This window comes from Mirounga angustirostris, unplaced genomic scaffold (assembly GCF_029215605.1).
Source record: "Mirounga angustirostris isolate CCGP_5_RB_7025 unplaced genomic scaffold, mMirAng1.0.hap1 SCAF_13, whole genome shotgun sequence".
NCBI lineage: Eukaryota > Metazoa > Chordata > Mammalia > Carnivora > Phocidae > Mirounga > Mirounga angustirostris.
In genome coordinates this window covers 104,466,350-104,486,559 of record NW_026991721.1, presented here as the reverse complement: position 1 = coordinate 104,486,559, position 20,210 = coordinate 104,466,350, and the positions used below count along the sequence as shown (strand labels likewise).

The 20,210-nt window shown below is 37.7% G+C and overlaps 1 protein-coding gene across 4 annotated transcripts in view; it reads left to right on the top strand.

Moving 5' to 3' along the window:
• CUL5 (cullin 5) overlaps window positions 1-20,210 on the top strand; it is a 93,539-nt gene that overhangs the window by 31,842 nt on the left and 41,487 nt on the right. For 2 of the 4 annotated variants that reach the window (XM_045895121.3, XM_045895120.3), the window contains 5 exons: window positions 1,516-1,615; window positions 8,657-8,833; window positions 10,810-10,951; window positions 12,358-12,503; window positions 12,586-12,666. In XM_045895121.3, the coding sequence (XP_045751077.1) occupies window positions 8,777-8,833; window positions 10,810-10,951; window positions 12,358-12,503; window positions 12,586-12,666 (426 nt within the window). In that variant the 5' untranslated portion in view covers window positions 1,516-1,615; window positions 8,657-8,776. Of the gene's footprint in view, window positions 1-1,515; window positions 1,616-8,656; window positions 8,834-10,025; window positions 10,251-10,809; window positions 10,952-12,357; window positions 12,504-12,585; window positions 12,667-20,210 lie in introns of those variants that run through there. The other 2 variants (XM_064577499.1, XM_064577498.1) reach the window with 2 other exon arrangements.

The window sequence follows — 20,210 nt, the reverse complement described above, 5'->3', positions numbered from 1 at the left end:
TTATGCAAAGATCAGTGGGAAACCATTGGAGGTTTTACATATGGAGCTAATATGATGTGATTTGTTTCAGAGACTCACTTTGGATACTGTTTGTGGAATGGTTGGTTTGGAGAAGTGCAGGAGTAAGTTTGGGGAAATGGTTTTGTGTGTCTTCTGGAGCCCACCTGCCTGGGTCCACTGTACACTAGCTTTGTAATCTTAGAGATGTTTCTTAACCTTTGTTTACCTCAGTCTCTCCATCTGTAAAATGGTGATAAAAATAGTACTACCTTGGGGCACCTGGGTGACTCAGTCATTAGGTGTCTGCCTTCGGCTCAGGTCATGGTCCCAGGGTCCTGGGATCGAGCCCCGCATCGGGCTCCCTGCTCAGCGGGAAGCCTGCTTCTCCCTCTCCCACTCCCCCTGCTGGTGTTCCCTCTCTCGCTGTCTCTCTCTCTGTCAAATAAATAAATAAAATCTTTAAAAAAAAAATAGTACTACCTTCAGAGTTGCGGTGAAGGTTAAATGAATTAAAACAGCTTAGAATAGTAATTGGTGCATAGTAAGCAATCACATGTTACGGATTATGTTGTTATTCAGCAAATATTTATGTGTTCGCTGCATACTAGGCAGTGAGCTAGATACCACTCTTAAGCTGAAAGCTAAATTTAACAGGTGACAAAAGCAAGTTCAAATTAATAATATACAGACAGAACATTGAGTTACAATGATTGGTGTCCCTGAGAATCTGGATATAAAACAAACTATTTGGCCGTTGTTATAATGTTACAATTCTGGAGATCTCGTATTTTGATTCCTTTGACATTTTTTATAGCAGGGACCCCATTAGATACTACATGAGTCACTGGGGAACATTTTTTGAATAAAAGAATCCTCGATAATAAGACTCTATCCTTTTGTTAGGAGTTTACCTACTCTATAACTTGGTAATTGAGAAATTAATTTTTGAACATGTTGTATTACTATTAAATAAATATACTGTCAGCTTTATAAGTTCAGAGTTTTTGTATACCAGTTTAGGAGAGCTTTTGTTTTTGTTTTGTTTTAGTTAAACAAAGGAGATACAGTGGTAATTCATGTGTAAATATAATGAATATATGGGGGAAGCTAAGAGACTTGCTGGTATTTAAATGACTAATTTTTTTAAAGAGAATAGTTTATATATATTGTGGTAAAGAATTAAAATAATTTATACTTTACATGAAAAAAATTGATAGTGGTTAACCATGGGGTGTGGGATTTAAAAATGGGAGCATGCTTTTATAATTAAAGATAAACAGTAAATAGCAGAGATTTAAGGAGGAAAACAATGACAAAGTAAAATAAAAGTAGAAACAAATATGTGTGTACGTTAGATAACTTACAAAGAATTTGTGGTTCTTATGAATGGTTTCATCCACCCTCAGCTGGGTGTAGCATGGTCCATGGAAACTGTATTCACACAGAACTTGATGTGAGTTTTGTCTTTGTTCTTGTTCTAGTGTTCACGTTTGTTTACCTGCTTTATTTTTACAGGGATGTGCATGCAGTCTGTCTCTGGGATGATAAAGGTCCAGCAAAAATTCATCAGGCTTTAAAAGAAGATATTCTTGAGTTTATCAAGCAAGCACAGGCAGTAAGTTCTGCATCTTTAGATTAAGTTTATTTTAAGATTTAGAAAATACTGTATTTTCTGATGTAGGACTCCCAGAAATAATTTTAAAATATCACATTGACTTTTGACATTTGCTGATTAAAGTTTTTTAAAATTTATTTATTTAATCAATCTCTACAGACCCAGCATGGGACTGTAGCTCAAAACCCCGAGATCAAGAGCTACAAGCTCTGCTGACTGAACCAGCCAGGCGCCCCATGTTCACTAAATTTTTTAATGAGCTGATTGTTATTGGTTGTTTATTCCCCCTTAGTGACATTTTTGTCAAGACAGTACATCATTATCCTCAGTTAAAAGTGCTGTTTCTATATATATTCTTTTTCTGTATATGATCTTCAATATCTTAAGTACCTGATTGTTATATATTTAATTGAAGTCAAGTACCTGATTGTTACATATTTAATTCTGCTCATAGCCAACACCATGATGTTAAAAGATTCATGTCACATGGGGCATTACTTACAAAATGAAATGTTTTGATATCACCATTAATTCTGTCATCTTGAAAAATGATTTTTTAAAAAAGACTTTATTTATTTATTAGAGGGAAAAAGGGGAGAGAGAGAGAATCTCAAGCAGACTCTGTGCTGAGTGCAGAGCCCGACACAGGGCTCAATCTCAAGACCCTGAGATCACGAGTCAAGGTGAAACCAAGAGTCAGATGTTCAAAAAACTGAGCCACCCAGGCGCCCCCTGATAAATAATTTTTTAAGAAGTATTACAGTTTTGGGGCGCCTGGGTGGCTCAGTCGGTTAAGCGTTTGCCTTTGGCTCAGGTCATGATCCCAGGGTCTTGGGATGGAGGCCCACTTCAGGCACCCGCTCAGTGGGAAGTCTGTCCCTCTGCCCTCCCCCCCTCTCATGCTCTTTTGCATGTGCTCTCTATCAAATAAATGAAAAATTAAAAAAAAAAAAGTTTTATAGAAAATTCTCTTTTAATGAATATAAATTATATTTTCAGACTTTGCTTAGAAAAATAAATACTTTTTTATCACAATTGAATCAAAAGTATACTTTTCCAGAACTCATTTAGAAATAATGCATTGGGAAGCATATCATCTTACCTGTTTATGACTTTCAGTGATAATATAAATTATGTTTATTTCAAATTAATAGAGGTTTAGTCTTCAGTTTCTGGAAATGGGCTCCTAAACAGTCATCATCTTAGATATCATTAACAAATGTTAAAAAATATACTTCACACTACAAAACAAAAATACGTGTTTCATTGTAACATGACCCATTGAAATCTGGAATGTAGACTTTAGTAAGACCCTGAGGATGAGGTTTAGTGTCACTAATTCAGAGTGTTTAAATGATAGGAATAGTAATGCCAGACATGGCTATATGACTTCTCAACTTCTTTTTTTTTTAAGATTTTATTTATTTGACGAGCAAGAGCATAAGTTGGGGGCAGGTAGAGGGAGAGAGGGAGAAGCAGGCTCCCCGCTGAGCAAGGAGCTTGACACAGGGCTTGATCCCAAGACCCCAGGATCATGATTTGAACCTAGGGCAGACGTTTGACTGAGTCACCCATTCACCCCCGATTTCTAAACTTTTTTTTTTTAAAGATTTTATTTATTTATTTGAGACAGAGAGAGCACATGAGAGGGGGGAGGGTCAGAGGCAGAAGCAGGCTCCCTGCCGAGCAGGGAGCCCGATGCGGGACTCGATCCCGGGACTCCAGGATCATGACCTGAGCCGAAGGCAGTCGCTTAACCAACTGAGCCACCCAGGCGCCCCCGATTTCTAAACTTTTAAGAAGATTTAGCTTTGTGAGTTATTTTACTAGTCAGTTATTAGACTAATTGAGCTTATCTAGTTAGGAGGATCAGATCTCTTAAACAGGACAGATTGTTTCCATATGCATTAAAATGTTTATAGTATTATTTGAAATGACAAAATGGGAAGTAAAAAGTAAATGTACAATGCTTGCCAAGTTATTAGGGTATTTAATTTTGGTACCTGGGTGGTTCATTCGTTAAGCGTCTGCCTTCAGCTCGGGTCATGATCCCAGTGTCCTGGGATTGAGCCCCGCATCGGGCTCCCTGCTCAGCGGGAAGCCTGCTTCTCCCTCTCCCCCTGCTTGTGTTCCCTCTCTCGCTGTGTCTCTCTCTCTCAAATAAATAAATAAAATCTTAAAAAAAAAAAAATCAACATAAGTATTTTTTTTGCTCATTAATTCTGTATAGCAATTTGGCCTAGGCTCACCTCATTTCTTCTAAGCTTATTAATGTGCCAGCAGGTAGCTGGTGGCTTTGCCGGGACTGGATGATCCAAGAGAGCTTTTCTCACATACTTGGTATTTGGTGCTGGCTTTCACCTGGGCCTTTCTCCCTCAGGTGGTTTCCCATTCTGGGGGAACCCAGCTTTTGAGGTGATAGTGGAATCTTCAAGATTTCCTCAGATCTTGGTTCAGAAGTCTCACGGTGTCACATCTGCATTCTGCTGATCAAAACAATCACAGGACCAGCCCAAACCAGTGGTGGAGAAATAGACCCCGCCATCTTTTAAAAAATTGAGATTTAATTTACATACCAGAAAATTTACCCTCTTCAAGTATAAGGTTTAGTGGGTTTTAGTATATTCATAAAGTTGTGCAGCCATCATCCACTCATTCTAAACATTTTCATCACCCTAAAAAGAAACTGTGTACCCATTAGCAGTTAATCCCCTATGACCCACTCACTCCCCACAAACCCTGGTGACCACTCATCTTCTTTGTTTCCATGCATTTGTTTGTTGTGTGCATTTCCTATAAATGGGATCATGCAATATGTGACCTTTTATGACTGGCTTCTTTCATTGACGATAATGTTTTCAAGGTTCAACTACATTGTAGTATTTATCCGTATTGCATTTCATTTTATGGCTGAATAATATTCCATAGTATGGCTGTACAACATTTTTTTTTTAATCTATTCATCATCGGTGGACATTTGGGTTGTTACTACTTTTTGTCTGTTTTGAGTAATGCTGCTAGGAACATTTGTGTGTAAGTTTTTTTTTTTAATTGAGGTGTAATTGACATATAATATTAGTTTTAGGTGAACAACATAATGATTTGATATTTGTATATATTATGAAATGATCACCACAGTAAGTCTAGTTAACATCCATCACCACACATAGTTACAGAATTTTTTTTCTTGTGATGAGAACTTTTAAAATCTCTTATCAACTTTCTAATATTCAATACAGTATTGTTAACTGTTGTTGCCATCCATATGCTACATTGCTACTTCCTCAGTCTTATTTATTTTATAATTGGAAATTTTTTTTTTTTTTTAAAGATTTTATTTATTTATTTGACAGAGAGAGAGATAGCGAGAGCAGGAACACAAGCAGGGGGAGTGGGAGAGGGAGAAGCAGGCTTCCCACTGAGCAGGGAGCCCGATGCGGGGCTCGATCCCAGGACCCTGGGATCATGACCTGAGCCGAAGGCAGACGCTTAACGACTGAGCCACCCAGGCGCCCTATTTTATAACTGGAAATTTGTACCTTTTGACTCCTTGCCCATTTGTGCCCCACCCAGCACTCCCTACCTCTTGCAACTACCAGTCTGTTCTCTGTATCAGTGAGCTTGGGTTTTTTGTTTTTGTTTTAAATTCCACGTGTAAGTGAAATCATACTTATCTTTTGCTGTCTTATTTCACTTAGCATAATGCCCTCAAGATCTATCTTTGTTATTGCAAATGGCAAGATTTCATTTTTTTTCTAATGGTTGAGTAATAGTCCATTGTGTATACATACCACATTTTCTTTGTCTTATTTATCTATTAGTTGATCCTTAGGTTGTTTCTATAACTTGGCTATCGTAAATAATGCCTCAGTGTACATGAGAGTGCATGTCTTTTCGAGTTAGTGTTTTGTTTTCTTCACATAAATACCCAGATATGGAATTGCTGGGTCATATGGTAGTTCTGTTTTTAATTTTTCAAGTAACCTCCATACTGTTTTCCACAGCAGCTGCACCATTTTACTTCCCACCAGCAGTGCACAGGGTTTCCCTCTTCACAACATCCTGGCCAACACTTGTTCTTTCTTGCCTTCTTGATACTAGCCATCCTGACAGGTGTGAGGTGATAGATAGCTCACGTGGGTTTGATATGCATTTCCCCAATGATGAGTGACGTTGAGCACCTTTTCATGTGTCTGTTGGCCCTCCGTGTGTCTTCTTTGGAAAACGTCTGTGCAGATCTTCTGCCCGTTTTTCAGTCGCATTGTTTATTTTTTGCTCCTGAGTTGTAGGAGTTCTTTGTCTGTGTTGGGTGTTAGCTCCTCGTCAGATCCATGACGTGCAGTGATTTTCTCCCTTTACAAGGTTGTCTTCATCACATTCGTGGGCCCCTTTGCTGTGCTGTGGTTCTGGAGTTGGAGGTGGTCCACTTGTCTGTTTTTGCTTTTGTTGCTTTGGGTACCATATTCAAAAAAATCATCGCCACGACCTATGTTAAGGAGCTCACCTAAGCCTGGGTTTTCCTCTAGGTGTCTTATGGTTTCAGGTGTTAGGGTCAAGTCTTTAATCCATTTTGAGTCAACTTTTGCGTATCGTGCAGGATAGTGGTGCGGTTTCATTCTTTTGCACGTGGCCGTCCTGTTTCCCCAGCACCGTTTATTGAAGAGACCGTCCATCCCCGTTGTATATTCTTGGCTCCTTTGTTGTGAACTAACTGACCGTATGCGTGTGGGTTTGTTTCTGGGCTCTCTGTTCTGTTCCACTGATCTCTGTGTCTGTTTTGAGGACGATGGAGCTCTGGAACGTAGTTTGCCATCAGGAAGGTGATGCTCCAGCTTTGTTGTTCTCTCTTAAGATCGCTTTGACTGCTCTGGGTCTTCTGTGGTTCTCTCCAAGTGGTAGGTTTGGTGGTTCTTTTTCTGTGGGAAATGCCATTGGACTTTTGATTGAGATTGCATTGAGTTTGCATGTTTTTGGTAATGTGGTTATTTTAATGCTATTGTTCTTCCATTCTGTGAGCAGCAAATATCTTTCCATGTATTTGTGTCTTCTGTTTGTTTCATCCGTGCCTTACAGTTTTCAGTGTACAGGTCTTTCACCTCCTTGGTTGAGTTTATTCCTAGGTATTCCTGGGATCTGTTCCAGGGATATAAGATTGGTTAGTTCAACATCCACAAGCAAACCTTTGTGAAACACCACATGAACAAAATAAAGTATAAAATCGTATGATCATCTCAAATAGATGCAGAAAAACCATTTGACAAAATGCAACATCTATTTATGATTAAAACTCCTAAAAAGTTGGTATAAAGGGAATGTATCTCAACATTATAAAGGCAGTATAGGACAAACCCACAGCTAAAATCACTCAATGGAGAAAAGCTAAAAGTTTTTCCTCTAAGATCAGGAACAGGACAAAAATGCTAATTCCCACCACTTTGATGCAGCATAGTACTGGTAGCAATCAGACAAGAAAAAGAAATAAAAGGCATCCAAGTCGAAAAGGAAGAAGTTAAAAAAATAAAAAGTAAAACCGTCACTATTTGCAGATAACATAATATAGAGAAAACCATGAAGATTCTAACAAAAAACTGTCAGAACAGACGAATTTAGTAAAGATGCATGATACAGAATCAATATACAAAAATAAATCTATTCCGTTTCTATACGCTTAAAACTATCAGTAAGAGAAAGTTAAAAACCAATCCCATTTAAACTTGCATCAGAAAGAATAAAATATGGGCACCTGGGTGGCTCAGTTAAAATGTCTGTCTTGGGCTTGGGTCATGATCCCAAGGTCCTGGGATTGAGCCCTGTTTGGGCTCCCTGCTCCCAGCTCTTGTTTTCGCTCTCAAATAAATAAATAAAATCTTAAAAAAAAAAAAAAGAGTTGCATGCTCTACCACCTGAGCTAGCCAGGAACCCCAGTCCTTTATATTTCTCTTATCAACTGTAATGTCTCCTGTTTCATTTCTGATACTGTTTGAGTCCTCTTTTTTCTTGGTGACTGTGCACAGGTTTTTCATGAACTTTTTTGGGGACATAGATATTTATAGCAGCATTTTTCATGATAGCCAGTGGGTGGAAACAACCCGAATGTCCATCAGTGGACAAAATAGATAAACTAAATGTGGTGTATCTATAAAATGGTATAGTGTTCAGCCATAAAGGAATAAAGTCTTGATACATCCTAGGACTTGGGGGTCCCTTGAAACTGTTAAATGAAAAGTCAATTATAAATGTCTACGTACTATGGGGCGCCTGGGTGGCTCAGTCGGTTAAGCTTCTGATTCTTGATCTCAGCTCAGGTCTTGATCTCAGGGTCATGAGTTCAGGCCCCTTGTTGGGGGCACTGGGTGGCTCAGTCAGGTGGACTGAGTCCAGCTCTTGGTTTCAGCTAGGGTTGTGGTCTTGGGGTGGTGGGATCGAGCCCTGTATAGGGCTCTGCACTAAGTGTGTGGTCGGCTCTGTATTCTCTCTCTCCCTCTGCCCCCCAACTCGTGCACGTGTTCCCTCCCTCATTTGCACGCCCTCTCTCAAAAATAAATAGAATCTTAAAAAAAATAAAATAAATGTCTACATATTACATGTTTCCATTCATATGAAAGTCTGGAACAAGTGAGTATATAGACACTGAAAGTAAATTAGTGGTTGCTTAGGGTTGGGGAAGGGATGGATGGGAATGGTAGTTAGGGGAGGATAAAAAGGTGATAGCTTAAGGATATAGGGTGTTAGGGTTTTTTATTGAGATATACCTGACATAAAACATTTTATTAGTTTCATGTGTACATTATGATTTTATGTATGTACCAACATGATTGCCAGAGTAAGTCTTTGTGAACATGCTTTAATTTTTCTTGGATACCATATAGTTTATACAATAAATAAAATATTTTTATATAAATTTTATACATTGTATATATGTTTATATATATTTATATATATAATTTTATATATTTTATATTTATAGCATGAATATATTCTGTTATTCTTTCAAGCACCTACCTGTGTTTATTTCAAATTCATATGATTCTTTTTTTTCAGCGAGTACTGAGCCATCAAGATGATACAGCTTTGCTAAAAGCATATATTGTTGAATGGCGAAAATTCTTTACACAGTGTGATATTTTACCGAAGCCTTTTTGTCAACTGGAGATTACTTTAATGGGTAAACAGGGCAGCAATAAAAAATCAACTGTAGAAGACAGTATTGTTCGAAAAGTAAGTTACTTTTTGCATTTTTTACCCTAATCTTCAGAAAGAGGGTAATTTTACAACTTTAGAAAGTAATTCAGACTTTTAAGTGGTTTTTCTTTTTTTTTTTTTTTTAAGATTTTATTTATTTATTTGAGCGAGAGAATGAGATAGAGAGCATGAGACGGGGGAGGGTCAGAGGGAGAAGCAGACTCCCTGCCGAGCAGGGAGCCTGATGCGGGACTCGATCCCGGGACTCCAGGATCATGAGCTGAGCTGAAGGCAGTTGCTCAACCAACTGAGCCACCCAGGCGCCCTAAGTGGTTTTTCTACTCGATCTATAAATTCCTTTTTGACTCTTGCTGGGTTTTACTGAATACTACCAACTTTCTTCTTTTCCACGTTTAGCTGCACTCCTCTTTCGTTATGTTGTGTGGTGTTAAGTTGTGGATCTGTGTCCTCAGATGTTAGCGCCTTGCTTTCTCCTTTTCCTGGTTTTATCTTCAGTATTCTATTTCCTTCTTCTTCTTTGTTACTTTTACCTTCCTATAAATTACTTTTTTCCTCTTTCAAAAATCTCTCGTTAGGTTACCTTCTTGTATCTTTGTGTTTAATTGTGGCTAAATTGTTGTTATCTTCATGATCTTCTTTTTACTTGATTCCAGTTATCATGAACTCATTATGTACTGTGTTTATTTTCATATTTTTGCATGGTTTCTAGTTAGAAGGTCTGTGTCCAGTAACCCCTCGTGATTTAATGGAAAGAACTCAGCTCTGAAAGTGGAATCCCAGGTTTTCTTTTCAACTCTTCAATCAGTTATGACCTAAACTCTCTGTCCTCATTTCGCATATGTATTCCTGCTTCTGAGAATCAAGTGGAAACATAGATTTGAAAAATAAAAAAGTGAAAAGTGCCTCTTGGACTTTAAGCAACTTGCTACTTGCTGTGAAGGTTATAGCAACAAAATCAGGCATTCAAATAGTGGCGAAGGCATCATGCCCCTTCCCAACTCTAAACTTTGTGCTGATGTGGACAGGGATGCTGTGAATTTAGACACCCAGGGGTTCTCTGGGGGTAGAAATAACTGCAGTGTGAGAAATTATCCCCCTTCCCCCAAAAAAGAAAAAGAAAAGTACTTCTAGATGCTTTAATTTGCAGTTCCATAATCATATACTCTCTTGTTTTTTTGTTATTCTTGATTTATACCATTCCCTACAGATTATAGGAATCCGCATCACTTAACGATTAAGAGCATAGATTCTGGGACCATACCTGTTGGATTCACATCCCAGTGTTGCCGTTTGTGAGCTGTATAAGGGTGGGGAAACTAGCTTTCCTCTCAGTGTCCCAGATTCTGATTTCTCAAAAGGGAGCTAACAGTACCTATTTGTTGGTTTTGAGGATTAAATGAGTTACGTGTGAAAAGTACTTAGAGCGTGCTGGGTATGTAGTGAATGTTGTATACCTGCTAATGTTATCATTGATGCTGATGCTCTTGTCATTAATATATTTTCTGTATCTGACACAGTTTCTTGGAATGATAATACATATGGATATGGGTATAACATTGCCATCATTTAAATGGAACATCTGTCAGGTGGATTTGTAGGTCCAGTATCACACAGGTTTTCATTTGGTGCTTTTTGCATTTATCATGTGTTTATTATACAAATATGTATATGAGCATTCCAAACACCAGTATTACTGAAATTTAACCTTGTAACTATAGGAGAGGTGAGCTTTTCCATGTATTGCTATATTTAATTTTTACAACAACCACTTGAAATTTGTATTATTATTTGTACTATTTTCAGATGGGAAATCCCGTAAATAAGTTAACATTTAACCAAACTTAAATACACTAGTTCCCTGAAGTATTCAAGTGAATATAGGCCTAAGAATTTGATTTCCTTTTCCAGTGTTTATAGTTCACATTTTTTGTTTCTGTATGGTACCTGGTATATTAATAATTAAGATGATTGCATATTTCTTTTTGTCCTAGCTCATGCTTGATACATGGAATGAGTCCATCTTTTCAAATATAAAAAACAGACTCCAAGATAGTGCAATGAAGCTGGTACATGCTGAAAGATTAGGAGAAGCTTTTGATTCTCAGCTGGTCATTGGAGTAAGAGAATCCTATGGTATGTTCTGAACTTTTATGATCATAACTTTTTACGGAAATTCTGAGACCATTACAGAATAGTACGATCAGTTATTTGTGCTATCAAATAGTCACATCTACTTTGGGTGCCAGATGCTTTTAAGAGCCCACAGAAGGTATTAAATCTCTTCGAGGAAATATAGAAAAAATCCATATTCCTGTGGTTAATACTGGTTTTCTCCATCTCACTCATTTCTTGGCTGGTGAACCCTTTTAGTGACCTAAATTAGAGAAACCGTAGATTTGAATCAAGAACTCAGAAAAGGTGGTAACTGGTTTTGTACTTACATTTTCAGGAAGTACGTTTATTCCATGTACACGTTCCTCTCTGAACTTTTCAGTTTCTGACCGTGATATTCTCATTTGTTCTTTAAATCAGATACACTGTTTTCTCTGAGAATACTCCTCTTTCCGCTTTACTTGTGGCTCATCCTCATCCTGTTTGCTGGCGGAGGCCTTTCCTAATTCCCAGACTAGGTCAGGTCCCTCTCACACTGCTTCATAGTACCGATGCCTCCCTGTCATCATACTTTAGTTAACTGTGTTGCTGACACTGAACATAGAATGTGGGCACAAAGTATGCCTCGGTAAGAATTTTTTTGTATTAATGAACCTTCAGCTATCTTTGGCTCTTTCTGTTGCCCCATATTTCTTTAGGTATCAAAGTCTCTAGGCTTTCGTCAGCAGCCATGTCATTGAAATTTATTCCTCCTCATTTCAGCTACCACCAGTTTATACTGTGTAAACTCTGCTTCTGGACTTTTGAAATAGTCTTCTTATAGTGATCTTATTGCTATAATTTAACCCGTGAACTGTTCACAAGATTAATTTTTAAGTACTGTTTTGTTAGTATTTTTCTTAGCATTTAGTGGTACACCACGCTGAAATCAGGTCACTTAGTCTGAGTGCTGAGGCTCTCCACAACCATTCCTAACTTCCCTTTCTACCTTGTTTTCTGCTAACCTTACAGTCCACTCAGACAACGTGGTCATTTTACCTTGACTTGGCCTTGTGATTTGGTACTTCCCCATATTTACTTATTTTACTAGCTTCTGTGTAAATTATAGTTTTTCCTTAAGACTTATCTCAAATCCTGTCTCAACTATGAATGGTTTCTTGACCATCTAGTTGGAAGTCATTCTGTTTCCTATTCAGAAATACAATAGGCCCATGCTGTCTGTACTATTTGTCACTTCAGTGCTTTGTGCTGTTACCTTTTTAAGTCTCTTAACACAGAAGGATTTTGTCTTATATGATTTATGTTCTCTTGAGCATTGTCACAGTCCCTTGCACATAATGACTCTTCACTATTTGTTATTTCATTTATTGTACTCAAAATACTGATTTGAAACATAATTAGAGTAAAATTTATTTTCTGTTTTTCAGTTAACCTTTGTTCTAATCCTGAAGATAAGCTTCAAATTTATAGGGACAATTTTGAGAAGGCATACTTGGATTCAACAGAGAGATTTTATAGAACACAGGCACCCTCGTATTTACAACAAAATGGTGTACAGAATTATATGAAATATGTAAGTCAGAACTTAGTAATGTGATAATTTGAGCTCATCCGTTGATATTCTTAAAAATGATTGCTATTTTGCTTCTGGGCAGGCAGATGCTAAATTAAAAGAAGAAGAAAAACGAGCACTACGTTATTTAGAAACCAGACGGGAATGTAACTCTGTTGAAGCAGTAAGTAACTGTGTGATTGTGTATTCTTGGAGATTATTTCCAGTACAGTAGCCCAGGGATGGCAAATACTTGATGCGAGTGTTCTTACTCATCCTTCTCACACCTCTGACCGGCATTACTGAATGCAGTTAGTACTCTTTCCCTGTATTCCGGGGCACAGCTGCCAAAGTCACCTTATGCAGAACTCATTCATCGTTCTTTTGAGCTGATGTGCAAGATGAGATCTGTTTGCCATCCCTGCTCTAGACTTTACTACATTTAATGTACTTAATTTTTAAACAGTCTCCTTGTATTATGTTTTATGTGCATCTGTAGTTAACCATTTTAGTGATTTTCATGTTGCAAGTAAAATATGCTCCCTAGAGATACAGTTGATTCTTGTTATTCACAGTGATTATGTTCTGTAAAGTGGCTGTGAACACTGAATCAGTGAGTACCGATTAAATCATTACTTATAGGGGATATTTATTCTTGTTATGGGAGGACGTTTTCAAACTTGTCAAGAGATAAAATACTACTTGATCAGGGAACATCAGTCTTTATTTTGTTATTTTGTTTTTCTTTATACTGTAAGTTCCTCAAAAAACAAAACAAAACTGATCAGAAGTAGTAGCCATGTTACAGTATCTCTCCTGAGTGTTTTCTTATGGAGAATGACCTAAATGTGCTATAGTAAGGAAAATAAGAGTCAAGCTTGCAGAGAGTCTTAGAAATCGCTCATATATAGCAATGGTATTTACTCTAATTCCCTTCAGTCTTTGGAGCCTAGGAACTAGATTTAGATTTACATTCAAGGAGGCAACATTCCTGTTTGCCTGTGACCAAACATTTTCCAACTGTGGATGGATTTATTTATTTCTTTATTTGCTCCTGACTTTTCTTCGACTCTTCCATCTTGAATGATAGTCATGTTTATGCCTTGTTCAGAAAACAGGTTGAATTGGATTTTTTTTTTTTAATAAAGTACAGTATATTTCCTCTTTTAGTGGTTAAAATAACTTTCATGTTGGCCAGAAAAGAGGGCTGATTTCATGGTTGTTTATAGAAATTCTCTGTAGAAATTTAAAGCCAGGCTTGGACTTCATCCAGAATGCAGGGAAGGCCATTGAATGTTTTTTAAGCAAGTGTGCCATGCTCACAGTCATCCCTTCAGGGGGATTAATCTGGTGACGATTTGAAAGATGAATTAGAATGGGGGAGAGAGAAGAGTAGAAGGTAGGAGGTCTTTGCAATAATTCATGCGGGGGTTGAGGATGTAGCCGAGAAGAGTAGAGAGAAAAGACTTCCCAGAGGTGGAACATGGTGTCATGTGTGGGGCTGGATGTTAAAGGGAATGGAGTCAGTAATGTTTCTGAGGCTTTGGCCTGGAGGAATTTAGCTGCTACAGGGAGGTTGGATAGAAGAGTAAGTCTCAGTCCTGAGAGAGAAATAGGAGTTAGTGTGACAAGTTTGAGTTGGTTGATGTGCCCATAGCATCTGGGTGGGGATGTTGCAGTTTTGTAAGATAGAATTGTTGTTTTTCTCCTCTAGTTTATATGACTTAGTTGTATCATATCTATATGAAGCCTAAGGGGATTCAACTACAGATGTCTAAAAATAAGAGAAAGCATTAAAAAGAGGATGAGAATGGTAGAGATAATCAAATACACATGACAGTTGATATAGAACAAGTAAGCCTCCCTTTCTGCTTCATTTATTTTTTTTTATTTTTTAAGATTTTTATTATTTGAGACAGACCGAAAGCAAGAGAGGTCACAGAGGGAGAGGGAGAAGCAGACTCTGCCAAGCAGGGAGCCTGATGGGGGGCTCGATCCCAGGACCCTGGAATCATGACCCGAGCCGAAGGCAGACGCTTAACGACTGAGCCACCCAGGCGCCCCTCCCTTTCTACTTCAGAGCACGCGCACACACACACAGAAAAAAGTTAAAATAGAAGATGTGAATTTACTTTTCCACAGTTACCAAATAGTGTGAGCATCTCATCAAGCTGAATGACTTTAGGGTTCAAAGATAAGTTTTTTCGTTACTGTTTTCAGCGGAGAGACCCTCAGTGCACTGCAGCATACTTCCAAAGGAACGACTTTATTTGGGATGTAGGAGGTCTTCTTGTGTGGTTTGTTTTTATTTTGTTTCAATTTTCTGCTTATTTTTATTTTTTATTTATTTTTTTAAAAAATTTTATTTATTTATTTGAGAGAGAGAATGAGATAGAGAGCATGAGAGGGGGGAGGGTCAGAGAGAGAAGCAGACTCCCTGCTGAGCGGGGAGCCGGACATGGGACTCGATCCCGGGACTCCAGGATCATGACCTGAGCCGAAGGCAGTCGCTTAACCAACTGAGCCACCCAGGCGCCCCTCTGCTTATTTTTAAAAATTAACTCTTGACTCAAGTATAAGGTGTATACAGAAAAGTGCACAGAAATCTCAGGTATGCATTATTACAAAGTGAACATACCTATAAAATCACCACACAAGAATTACCAGCAGTTCCGAAATCACTCATCATGCCCCCTCCAAATTACTCTTACCATCTTTTTCTTCAAAGGTTATCACTCTCTTAACTTTTAACAACGTAGATTAGTATGTAGTTTGTACAGCAATATTTGGTGCAGAGGAGAAATCAAGTACCAAATTTGTAGGATTAGTTATAACATTGGGAATTTCAGGTTTAATGAAGATGCATTACTATTTATATACCTCACTGAGCTAAGGCCCTTATACTGTGTACATAACATTTACTATATATATTTGTTAATTTATAGTTTCTGTTTTCAAAGAGAAATGATATATGTTAAAATGAAGTATGTTGTGATGGAAGGAACAGTAAACCAAAAAATCACCAGGTCCTGATAGAAATAAAGTATGAACAGCATTATTTGAATAGTTAGTAAGAAACAAGTCACTTTCCATACTATAAACTATTCAGAACAGACTTACTGCCCTAAATTCTCTGAGAAGAATTATCAGCCATCAGAACATGCAATGGTATGTACTCACCTGTTAGACTATTCTTATTGGAGAACAGTTACAGTGTAGGAAAATATATTTTACTGTTACAGTCACTTCCTATGGGGCTATACAGTAATACACATCAGAATTTAAGATTAAAGTATGTATGTTTTTGGCATTTATGTTTTTCTCTGTAAATTAGCAAATTATTGTGGTTTATCAGTTACCTTCTTTGTATTTAGTTGGTATAAATCAATACCAGTTCTTTAAACCTGACTAGTTTTTAATATATGCAGAAAAACAAGGTTTTGGACCTGTATTGTGTATAGTAGAGAAGATCTCACCTAGGCAGTACCCAGTTGTGAGGCCAGGTCTCCTGAAAGTCAGATGTACATTCCAAGTAATATTACTGTCGTACTCAGCAGCTCACTGGATTCTTTCATTGTTTATCAGAGTTTTATCATCTTGGGTATTCCAAGCAGCTGATTACATCATTTGCAAATAATGATGCTTTTGCCTTTCTATTATTAATATCTCCTATTTCCTTCAATAGACTAAATCTATTAATAGTTAATTTGGGGGGAAATGTTAAATATGGGGATCCTTGCTCCTTCAGTCTTTGATGGGAATGCTTCCACATTTTCATCATTAAGCATGGTGTTGGATTTTGGCATGATGTATGCATTTTGTTACGTTAAGAAACCATTTATTCTTCTTTTATAAAGAATATTATCAGAAATGTATATACTTTAGTCCTAAAACCAGTATCTTATTTAATGGAGGTATACTAGAGTCATTTCCACTTAGATCTTTTTTTTTTTTAAGGATTTTATTTATTTGAGAGCGAGAGCGAGAGCGAGAGCGAGAGAATGAGAGAGAGAACACGAGAGGGGGTAAGGTCAGAGGGAGAAGCAGACTCCCTGCCGAGCAGGGAGCCCGATGTGGGACTCGATCCCAGGACTCCAGGATCATGAGCTGAGCCGAAGGCAGTCGCTTAACCAACTGAGCCACCCAGGTGCCCATCCACTTAGATCTTTAACAAGGCAAGGATGCCCACCATTTCTGCTGCTACTTAACATTGTATAAGAGGCATTAACCTCTGCAGTTAGACTAGAGAAATCAATTGGAGGCATATGAATGGGTGAGCAGAAGTAAAACTCTGGAGATGATGTCATAGTATATTCAGAAAACTCCAGATAATCAATGATAAAACTAACTCAAACAATAAAGCAATTCAGTAAAGTAGTAGGATATAAAATTAACATGCAAAAACCAATAGTCGTCTTCTTTTTTTTTTTTTTTTTTTAGATTTTATTTATTTATTTGAGAGAAAGAGAGAGAGACAGAGAAACAGCATGAGAGGGGAGAGGGTCTGAGGGAGAAGCAGGCTCCCTGCTGAGCCGGGAGCCCGATGTGGGACTCGATCCCAGGACTCCGGGATCATGACCTGAGCCGAAGGCAGTTGCTTAACCAACTGAGCCACCCAGGTGCCCCACCAATAGTCTTCTTATACACAAATAATAAACAGGATATAATACTAAGGAAAACATCACTTATGGTAATAAAGAAAATTAAATACTTGGGAATAAATTTAACAAGAAATGTATGAAACCTGTAAAAGGAAAATTTTTAAACATTGAGAAAACACAGAAGTAGACTTGAAAAAATGGAAAGACATCCTTTGTTCTTAAATTCTGTGGGGACTTAGAATTATAAAGATTCAGTTCTTCCCTAAATGAATTTATAAATTCACTGTAATGCCAATGAAAATTCTAACAACTATTTAATAAAGTTAGGACAGGTTGATGTGAAAGTTCATGTAGAAAAATAAACATGTAAGAATAGCCAGGAAAACACTGGAAAAGAAAAACTGTGTGGAGAAATCCCTACCAAACATTAAAGTATCCTCTATAAAATAGTGAGGTAATTGCGCATGAATCGATAGTGGACCAGGGAGATGGAGTAGGCAGTCCAGAATTTTATGTGACAAAGGTTGGATCTCAAATCATTGGAGGTAGAGATAGACTTAGAAGATGGTGATGGGGGGGCGCCTGGGTGGCTCAGTTGGTTAAGCAACTGCCTTCGGCTCAGGTCATGATCCTGGAGTCCCTGGATCGAGTCCCGCATCGGGCTCCCTGCTCGGCAGGGAGGGAGTCTGCTTCTCCCTCTGACCCTCCTCCCTCTCATGCTCTCTGTCTTTCATTCTCTCTCTCTCAAATAAATAAATAAAATCTTAAAAAAAAAAAAAAAAGAAGATGGTGATGGGACAACGCAGTAGCCATTTGGAAAAAGATGATTTTGTATATTACAGCATTCAGAAGAATAAACACCAGATGGGTCAAGGATTGAAATGCTAAACATGAAATCATATAGGTACAAGAATAATTCTTCTTTTAACCTTGGTATAGGGGAAGGCTTTTTAACATGACTCACAATTCAGAGCCAGTAAAAGGAAAGATTGATGAATGACTACATTTTTAAAAAATTGCAAAAAGAACCATAAACAAAGTCAAAAGATAACTGACAATCTGGGAAAAAGTATTTGCAATACCTATCACAGAGAAAGGCTTATTAGCCCTGCTATATAAAGAACTTTTAAAAATTGAGGAACAAAAATGGGTAAGAACCTGATAGAAAAATATTGGGAAAAGATACAGAGAGATGACACAAATATATACCTAATACTGGCAATCAAACATTTGGAAAATGCTCAAACTCATTCTTACTGAAGAGTTCCACCTTATAAACATGGAGGGAAATTGATAATCACGATTAGGCAAATATCACAGTAATAACTGTTGCAGACAAGCTCCGCTAATGGATATTAAAATTAATGGCCAAAAATGTGAGGTAAAATGGAGTACATTAACAGTTCAAAGTATATTCCCCAAGATATTTACTAAGGGAAAAATAGTAACTTTACAATGGAGAAACCCAAAAGACACTGTCTTAATCAAGTGATTAATGTTAATATCACCAGTAATAGGGACATACTGACATGATGTACCTCTTGATATGATGTACTGAGAAGAATACCTCATTCCTGTGGTGTTCTCATCAAAAATGCATTACCTTATTCTAATGAGAAAAGATTAAACAATCTCAAATTGGAGGACAATCTACACAATAACTGACTAGTATTCTTTAGAAGTGTCAAAATCATAACAGACCAGAAAAGCAAAAAAGAGAGAGACAGACCAAGGAACTGCCACAGACTGGGGGAGAGTAGGAAATCTAAGCAACAGCTAAATGCAGTGTGGGCTTGTAGATAAGACCCTGGAGTAGGAAAGAGACATTAGTGGAAAAACTGGTGAATTTCTAATAAGATCTGTAGTTAGTTAAAAGTAGTATACTGTTTTCCTGGTTTTGGTAGTTATACTGTAGTTGTGTAAGACATTATCATTGGGGGAAACAAGCTGGTGTATGTATGGGCACTCTGTGCTGTTTTTGCAACTTTCCTGTAATGCTAAAATCAAAATAAAATATAAAAATAAAAACAACACATTATGAAGAATGCCTTTTTAATGTGGGAAGCATGGATGGAGTTGACATGGCATTTTCCTTCATTGGACTAATTCAGTAAATTATGTTATCAGAGTTCCTCACATTAAGCCATTCTTCCATTTTAGGAATGAACACAATGTCCCATTTTTTAATGGATAAACATTTGTGCCCCAAAGGGATTTTGACATATCCTATATAGCCAATAAAAGTTACTCCCAAGATTTTCCTCTCATAGTTTGTTGTTGTTGTTGTTTGTTTTTGTTCTGTTTTGTTTTTTTAGAGAGAGCGGGCTGCAGCAGGGGAGGGGCAGAGGGAGAGAGAATCTTAAATAGGCTCCACACTGAGCGCAGAGCCTGATGTGGAGCTCGATCTCACAACCCTGAGATCATGACCTGAGCCGAAATCAAGAGTCAGACACTTAACCGACTGAGCCACCTAGGTGCCCCTCCTCTTAAGTTTCTTATATGTAAAATGTTTAGATGTTAAATTTATTATGTAACGAGAATATCTTTAGGATCCTTTCATAGATTTTTACTTGAAATTGCTTGTCATTAATACAACAGAATATGACAGAGACGAATCAATGGGAAGTTAGTCATGCTGTGAGTTGTTTAAATATCACAACATGAAGATGCCAGTAAGCAAAAGGTAGGGAAAAAAGGGGGGAGCAGATAAACTGTCTTTTTCTGACACCTGGACTGTGTGTTGGAAAGTTTGGAAGTTAGTCTGGAGAAGGAGAGGGCAGATTTCAGTCTCATTGTGGAGAACATTGGATTCTAGATTAATAGTTTTGAACTAGGCTAATATATTTTGAACTGAGATCTCTAGGCTGGGGGTTTTCCATGAAGGTACCATCTACCTCTAGGAAGTATTATACAAATCTGTGGAGGCTTTTTTGGGTTGTCACAGTGATTGATTTTTAGTGAATGAGGTCAGGAATGCTACATGTCTCTCAGTTCTCAGACTGTCCCACATAAATAAAAATTAGATCACCTCCCAAAAGGAATGAGTCCGTGGTCCCACTGAAATCTTGTTTATGCCTGAGTCTAAAACTGAATTGTAGGGCACCTGGGTGGCTCAGTCGTTAGGCGT